The sequence below is a fragment of the Poromitra crassiceps genome, assembly GCF_964638095.1.
Source record: "Poromitra crassiceps genome assembly, chromosome: 19".
In the NCBI taxonomy this organism is placed as follows: domain Eukaryota; kingdom Metazoa; phylum Chordata; class Actinopteri; order Beryciformes; family Melamphaidae; genus Poromitra; species Poromitra crassiceps.
In genome coordinates, this window is record NC_139646.1 from 12212149 (window position 1) to 12221372 (window position 9224).

Here is a 9224-nt window from a genome sequence, read left to right on the forward strand (position 1 = left end):
AAACCACTTCACTTACCGCGGACTTCACCGTAAGTGCAGCTTGTCCGAGTGGAGCAGCTAGAAAATATTTGCCGAGCAAAGAAATATAAACTCGAGTCAATGTGTACACACCAAAGCACTAAAGTGATACACCGATACACCAGTGACCTTATCAGTGTTCAGAAGCATGTCAGCACCAGATACATTAACACATTACCCAAACGTTAGTATGACAGACATAATGCTTCCAAATCCCATTGCACCAGCTTAAACTGTATACAAACAATTGGTATGTTGGTATTAGACACTTTTAATTTGACAACATAAACATTCTAAATTGCCGGTAGCTTACTTCCTGTTGCAATGTTTGTTAATACAATAGCTGACAGGAAATAAGATACGGTTCAAACTGTTCCCATATAATATTAGCAACCCAATTATATGAAAACCGTCTCTATGTTCATTACCTTTGTCATCAAATATCAATATTTTGTGTCACAAAATTCAACCAGATCCAATGGACCAATACTCTTTAGCCCCAGAGAATACTCATGATTGCTTGTGTGGCTTCAAATTGTTTTAGTGAGCAAGAGAAATCAGCTCAGTATCTCTCTTAACGAAACACATGCTTTCTTCCTGTCTACATTAATTGGCCATAGCTTTCCTCGCCATTTCTGGGTCACAGTAAGATTTTCCCCACACCCTAAGATTCTCCTCATCGGGTCGCATTGGGTGACTGATCCAGAGACAGGGTGACGGGGCGACCCCAGTAATGTGGGTAAGCAATCTGGGATCGCTGGTGTTCGCTATGCAACTATGCAACATAAGCTGACAAGTGCATGTTAGCTCCATTGGAACACATGATTTTTACGACATAATACCATAAGTTCCTCAGACTAAGAGGATCGCGCCATCTTTTCATGTCAGATGCTACTGCAAGCAAATTTACAGTCTGTGAAGAGACACAGCAGATACAGTTTCAGTGACAGATTCACTTTAAATTACGATATGTATTAGAATGGAATCATAGTTTACATTTTTAAATGTAGCTGTGATTTTGACAGATACACACATGGCAATTGTGGGTCAGTTTTCCATGAGTAAGATTCTGAGTTTTCATATCAGTAGCTGCTCTCATGACTTCTTGTCAGCTTGCTCTCAGTTTCCATAGGTATGTGTCAGACGTATCTGTGTCAGCATAGTGTTAGTGTAGCATCTAGCAGCATGGCAACAGCCAACCGGGTCAAACTGGATCAAACTACCCAAGACTTGGGTAGAATACTAAAAACAAAGAACTATGTTTGTTCAGTGTTTTGTAATCATTATTGTTCTACTTCCTCTTTTTTTTCTTACATTACATTCATAATTTATCAGTGTTGTTGGGGATGAGTAAATCAGAGCTACCAGGGAGGTAACACTTTCTATGAAAGTCATGTGTATAATGCATTATGAGCACATTATAATGCAGTTATAAGGCTTTATAAAACTCTTTATAAATGTTTATAATCATGCATGGCAACTTATAACAAGGTTGATAAAGTATTATAAGTGGTGGACAACATAATGTATTATAATAAAAAATACGCTATAGGACTTTGTGAGCTTTAAGTAAAGTGACAGCACTATAAGGTTATTAGCAATTGTATGATACTATAACACAGTTAGGAGCAGTATTTGCTGGCTGCAAGTAAAGTGTAAAACGAAAAAGGGGGCGTTCCGCTGGCTGGCTCACCTGGTAGAGTGCGTACTGTACCACAAAAGCTTAGTCCTTTGCGTGGCCGACCCGGGTTCAAATCTGACCCATGGTGGTCCTTTGCCGCATGTCATCCCCTCTCTCTCTCTCCCCACCCTTCCTGTCTGCCTAATGTCCTATCTAACAAAAGGCAAAATCCCCCCCCCCCCCCCCCCCCCCCCCCAAAAAAAAAAAGTTATTTCAAACACTGTTGTCACTTTGGCATAGAGGTTCATGCATGTTTATAAACATGTATAAAGATGACCTTCATAGAACATGTTACCAAATGTTTTTTTTTTTTTTTTTTTTTTTTCTGCATGGCATGTTTACCCAATTTAACCCTTCATTCCAGGAACTACCCTCACTCTCTCCGGGGTCATCAGCACCCACTTTCGGTAGCCAGTTTAGGTTACTTAGTGGGTGCTGAAGTGAAGGTTAAAATCCATACTTAGAATCCATATTGATTTTCCATTATGTCCTTCATCATACTTTTGCCAGTATGGCAGTGAAGTTTGCATAAAATTTCATTCTAAGTGGTATTAAAAAATAATAATAATAACTTGGAGAACCCTGGGGGTACCCTGAACTAGCTACGTTTCCAATCAGTGGCTGCACCACATATCCAACCTCTCATTCCCTATACTGCATCATCAACTGATTGTTGGATTGAGTGCGAGCTGATATTCACCAAAGCATTGTATCATGTTCTAAAATCAAACCGTTTTTACAGACTTTATTGTCCCCAGAGGGAAAATTCCTCTGCATTTGATGGAACTGTATGGAAAATGTATGTTTAGCGTCAAGGAGCGCTGCTTTTATCCACCACACAGGCCAACATATCAGTGTCACGTGGACCCATTACGCTTTCAGCATAGCACAGTTGCACGTAGGGCATGCATACTGGCTTCTGTATGCAGTTGCCATGGTTCACTGAATCCTGTGATGTAACTCTTGGTTTTCTTAGAAGCCCATTGGAAATGGGCGGGCGTGAGGAAGCTGACAGTGTGGTGTGAGTGCAGGGGCATTGTTGGCCATATGTCAGGAACTCTCATCTGTCAGCCTGAAAGCCTGGCAGCTGAGATTTACAGTGAGAAACCACTGGCCGAATCAAACCAGTTTTCTTACACCTTGAAATAAAATGTTAGTGTTTGTTTAGATTTTTTTTTGTTAATGGTTCATTAAGTTAAGATCATTAAGTTAACATCTGCAATACAATGCAATTCATGCATATAACCTGTGAATATAACCTGTTAATACTCTGTACTTGTTACCTGTCACTTTGCCTTGCTAACTTTGTACTCTGCCACACTTGTTTACATTTATTTGTATTTATTATGTTGTCTATATCTCATGTAACGTCTGCACCAACTACACAGTCAATTTCCTTGAATGTGCAAATATGCTATGGCTAAATAAAAGGATTGTGATTGTGATTAATATATTTTTATGTCATAAAGACAGTGAGCATTAATTAGATCCAACACTGGCACCTGATTGACTCTAAATGATGGAATGACTGCTGCTGCTCCACAGCCAATGACAGTTCAGACTGCTGCTCCACACACAGTCAATGACAGTTCAGCGAGTATCTGAAATTCTTTCAAACACTGCTGCCCTCTGGGTAAAAGACTCTACCCTTATTACGCAACAGACACTTGTGTTGGTGTGAAGCACACTGCTGTACAGTCAACTGAGTCTACAGGTCCGAGTCAAAGTCAAGACATACAGTCAGGCATCCTATGTCTCTCCGCAAGATCATTAAAGTATTCATGCAGGTGTTACTGTGAAACTAACACACTGTATTGATTATTATTTATTTGTCAGTGCTTTTGATCATCTTAGGGTTGAGTAAGGTAGTAGTAGTATCATATCAGGACATGGCAGCTGTCACTCAATCTTCATTTCCAGGAGGAAATTCTGCAGGCAAGATGGCACCTGCTGCCTGTAACCTGGCAGAATTTCTAGCCCATAAACTAACTAATAACTTGGCCAATAAGTATGCAACAAAATAAGGCAAACGGTAATGTCTTCATTTGATGTAGAATGCATTGGACATTTAACTGGTTCCGGTCCACACACAAGCAGCCGGCTGCCTGGTTCTCCCGGAGCCCGCTCGCGTAGCGCCAGAACACGCTCGATTTGGGGGCGCAACAGGCCAGGATTGGCCAACGCCAACTCCAGTGCCCAGAACTGTCAAATGAAATCATCGACACGCTATGGCCCGCCTCTCTCAACCCTCTTTCATCTCAGACAATATCTGTTTTCAGTCTGATACGTCACCGACCCTCGCACCACTTGGGTTCATGTGGTCTTTAAGCCCTGAAGCATGATGCGATTGTGCTCCTTTAACACCGTTTCCTCTGATGGAATGTGCACTCTGTGCTGTGAGTGTATACCAAGCGAGGCTCAACCGGGCTTACCAACCAAGTACTTTAGGGTGCGAACACCGCAGTCCCTGTGCTCTTAGGTATTCTGAGAATGTCCAGCAGTCACGATCATCCAAAGTTGATTGTTTTGGGGTTTGAATGCATGGCTTGGTTCACAGGGGGACACTGGTCTCCAGCTCATCCTTGCCTCTTTGTGAATCAGTGAATCGCATAAAAAACTTAATTATAGGATGGAACCTACTAAAGCAGAGGTATTGAATGACTGAAGTGTGTAAACGTGACTGAAATCATTTTCTCTTCTACACTTCAAATAAATTGGTTGAATGAATAACATGGTCAGGAAAAGTGGAGCGTGTGACCAGACTTGCCGACCTGTCGATGGTACAGTAGTTTTCCGTTCCCTCTGGAGGGATCATGGCTTGTCCAAGTCTCCTCACAAAGCTTCTCATTATCCCCTCAGTAAGGTAGTGGGTAAGCAGGATTTCCGCTTTTGCAATTCACGCCGGTGGTGACGGCACACATTATTTTAATACGCATTTCCAGACTGTGTAACACCAGCTAAGAACATGGGCGTGTGGAGAAATATTTGCCGCCAAGGTTCCAAAGGAATCCGGAGATGTATGTGGCGAGCCGCACCTGCTGCTAATACAAGATGCTTTTTGTATAATGTGCACATTCTATTATGTTAGGAGAACACATGCATATCTGCTGGAGATAGCGTCATGTGAGAAGACTTTTGCAGTTGAGTGAACTTTGGCCCATTTCGATTCCCGCCTGACTTGAAACCCAAATCCTCTGTTTTGAACGTGTTGCGGTGTTCCCTGGACCCCCACCGCTCACACACGCCCAGCCCTTACAGTAAGGCGCATGAAGGCACGTCACGTACCAACAAATATCACAGTGCCAAATATTTACTGAACGATCCGTTCAATAACACCTCATTCTTCTCCGTGTTAGAGCATCTATTGTTTAGTTAGCAAGATCCTGAATGTGATTCAACACAACCCATGATACGAGTATTAGTGGTTGTTTATTAGCACAGTAGACAGAGTTCTCCTACAGCTAGTTGGTTTAGTTTGATGCGGTTTGTTGAATGTTATTTGAGGTATTTTTTAAATGTGATTAAAAGAGGCAACAAAACAGTATATTTAGACCATCTATTTATTGGACATCTACAATATAGTCTGATGACTCTTTTTAGCTTCTGCTCAGCCCTAAGTGCACTCTTCAGTCTTCATGGTCTTTTCATTGGGGTTGGGACTAAACCAAAAAAAGATCTGCTGGGGTCACGATTGTTCACAGCTGTTTGTTTAAGATCTGTGTGATTCACAGCTTCTTCTGCACTAGTGTGTCTTTCACATTTGCCAGTCGAGACAGAGAAGATTGGATATGGGCCACAAAGCAAGCAATAAATGTGCAAGCAACAAATGTAGTAGACAAGGTAGTCAGCCACACATTATATAACTAATATTGTATACTGAAGAATGGATCAATAATGGCAGACATGTTTGGAATGGGCTGTGTGCATATAGTTGACATCTACCTGGTGCAGCAACATTTTTTCCATCCAACCTCCGAGCAGTAAGCAGTAAGTGATCGATTATATAATCACAGTTTCTTCATGGAAAAAGAATCTGTTTGTCACTTTCAGGTCCCACCATTACTTAGGATTGATGTCCAACTTGTTTACAGAAAATGCAAATGTGCCTGATTTGCAGTTTCAAATTACTGTACATTGAAAGTTAAGTTTAGCTGTTACATAATGTTAGTCTCAGTCAGTCAATCAGTCAATCAATCAATCAATCAATCAATCAATCAATCAATCAATCAATCAGAAAATTAAACAATCTTGCATGGCAAATGAAATAAAGTCAGCAGTGTGGCAAATACTCGACACAGTTACCAGCCCAGTTTTTGGTAAGCAGACATCATTTACTTGCTACCCTGGCCTTACAGTTCAGGTTTCGTTGCAGTCTGTTTTTCCCTTGCTTTATCTTAGAGGAGATATCACACAGCTTTACTTTGGCAAACGGCAGCGGGCGATTGTGAAATTTCAACTCTGCCAATGTCAGGATATGTAATGTTAAGCAACCTCAACACTGAGTTCCTTTTATTGTTGCATCATTTCATCATCATGTGCCACTGGCATGCATCCAGTGGCAGCGAGCAGCCGTTTGGTTTCTCTCTCATGTCATTATCATTAGGCCTTAGGATTCCCTGAGGAGCATAGGCCGTCTCTCTACGCTTCACAATAATGACCCAAGACAAGTTCAACAAAGGCACTGATCTGCAGCACTACGTGGCTATTGTTCTGCAGACAAAAGCCAGCCTTATGGTCCTATTGTCAGCCCCCCAAATCATTTAGTGGTGAGGGGGCGCTTAATGTTTGTAGCATTTCCTATCCACATACTGCAAGCTAATCACGGCCATTTGTGTTCATGTTTCAGCTCTCAAGAGGAGGAGAGACCCATATCTCCTTTCTACATGAGGTGAGCCTCCTGTCTTGTGTCAAAAACGGGGAAGATAGGGGTGAGAGGAGCATGTTGTTGTTTTGGAGATGAGGGGGGGCGGGGCTGTCTTAGTGCATTAACATTGGAAACAATAGAAACAGCAGTTAGAGGGAAAGGAGGGCGGTGGCGGGTGCATGCAACAGTTTGCTCACCAATGTTTGTTTACTCTGGCAACCACAGCACATGGTTCAGATAAAGCACTTACATTGCTAAGAACTGAAGGCTAATAGGTTGTTCCATTGCAACATCAGCGCACAGCGAATCTGCCATTTTGGCCTGAAGGCGACTACCGCAAGCGATGTTTTTTTTCCCCATGATGGCGAAGGCTAGGCGAAGGCATGACCCGCCCCTCTCTGCCTCTAATTGGCTGACTGCACTCGGCTGCTCTCCCAGACGAGCCAGAAGTCATCTCAAACGAGCCTAGATATCAGATATAGATATACTTTCATTCAATGTCACGATGCTGCGGGGGGGAAGTATGCTACTCCCAAGCATTATTACTATAACTAGATAGGCTATTAGTGGTGTGTTTGCTGGACAGCTAACATTCATACTTTATTAAAATGACTATGCAGTCAGTTAGTTTCTGCTGAGGATATAAAGGGTCATCTAAGCATTAATTTGTTCATAACGTGAGCAGCAGGTGCAAAACAATCATTAAATCAACAAGCATGAGATGGCAGATGGCAGCATTATAGAATCAAAAGGTTATGTGTGAGATCTTACTTTATTATATTAAATGTTACAATTGCAAATCGTATAACAGTTATTTAGGCCTACTTAGCCTATTGCGCAGGCATATGAATGTGTATTTTTTCATTCTAAATTTCATCACCTTGTTTCCTCTGATTAATATTTAAATTCAAATACATGTCATTCTTGTGTTACAATGAGCTGAATTAGTTCCCTGTAAATAACCCTGTTTTATATCACCCTTGATCAATTCTCTGTCTATAGGCTACATACGTGCACTGCCAAGAGTAGCGGCAGCATTATAAACCATAGATATATGACTATATTAAAAACATAAACACACTGGCGTCTTTCATGCAGGCTAGCAAGCGTAACTGCTGTCTGTCTGAGTCTGACCCACTGAGTCTGACGGTCTGACCACAGACTGTAGAAAGAGATGTAATGCAGGATAGCCAAGCGAATGTGTTTGGATGGAAGTTTGACGCTAGGCCAATCAGAGGCAGAGAGGGACGGGTTATGCCTTCGCATAGCCTTCGCCATCAACCGAAAAGAAATATCGCCTACCGTAAGGATGCCAGTAAAACATCCCACCTACAAAGTGGCATTTGTACCTCTACCGAAATGGTCATGGTGTGTCTCTCTGTTATGGTCTCTGTCATGGTTCCGTGCTGTTTCGCATTTTCAGGCCAAGATGGCAAATTGTCAAAACAGGCACTAGAGCTTCATCTCTTGGCTTCTATACTCTTTGGTTCAGACATTAAAAGCTCGTAAGAAATGGGGCATTCCATTTAAACAGAGAACTGGGAATGTCACGGTTCAAAGGTCATGAACTCCGACTGTGACGTCATCTGTGCTCGAATTTTCTCTGATATTTTCTCGGATACTCTTTATTAGCACTTCTGTCTTTTTTGTGTCTCATGAAATCAGTTCTACACACAGCACTGTCTAACTTTTATCTGTGTGGACTGTGGACATGTTTCTACAGTGTTTGTATGCTCAAAATACAGCAAAATGCATTGTTATCAACTGTTATTGCTAACAATGGCTAGCCTGGCTAGAGCTAACCCTGACTGGTTTCCAGATTGTTTAAATGGAACGCCGACAACTCGGGAGTGACATCACTCAACCGTGAAATCCAAAACTCCCAGTTCAAATGGAATGCCCCATAAGCTAGTAATTTGACACCAAGAAGCTCTCTCTGTGTGTGTGTCAGTTTCAGGATCATGTTGCCACATTTCATCACTTTCTGTTGCTTGTTTTAGATAAACAAGCAATGTATAAAAACAAACAAAAATTGTGTCCCCAACACATATTACTTCATTTAATAGCTTTTCCTTTCATTAGCACTGTAAAGTCTCCTCAGTAAATAAACCAATTACAAGAGATTTGTGTGACACTACTGATAACAAAAACACTCACACACCACAAAGCACAATAAACCTTCTTCATTGCCTTGACACGTGTTTGCACATGCGAGTCGTAAGGTTTTTCAGTTGAACCTGGTCACACCTCTTGTACACTCGACCCTCAGTCACTACCTTGACCCTCCTGCCATCACTCCCGGTGTAGCCGTCTCAGCATAAACCCTTCACCACACAGCAAATCTAACAGTGTTAATAAAGTGTTGATTTTTGAGTGTTGACATGGGTGTTGTTCGCTCACTTGTAGAGGGAAAAGGACTCAATACGATGTAATATTTCAACATTGCTGCATTCGTTGATGTCATTTAGTTCTGTTGAGACTTGTTCAATCTTGTTGTTTCGGATGTCAGCTTGAACTGCAGTTTTGTAACTTTGTATTGCATATTTTCGCACATTAAAAATGGAGATAGCATTTTGTGAATAACTATTCATTATGTAAAAGATAACCAAAGGCATTCATCACTTGACAAGCCAGGTATTTATCTATCTATCTATCTATCTA

At 41.6% G+C, this 9224-nt stretch overlaps 1 protein-coding gene across 1 annotated transcript in view; it reads left to right on the forward strand.

Moving 5' to 3' along the window:
• fam13a (family with sequence similarity 13 member A) overlaps positions 1 to 9224 on the forward strand; it is a 70534-nt gene that overhangs the window by 25954 nt on the left and 35356 nt on the right. The window contains exon 8 of the mRNA XM_083655777.1: positions 6546 to 6587. Within this exon, the coding sequence (XP_083511903.1) occupies positions 6546 to 6587 (42 nt within the window). The remainder of the gene's footprint in view (positions 1 to 6545; positions 6588 to 9224) is intronic.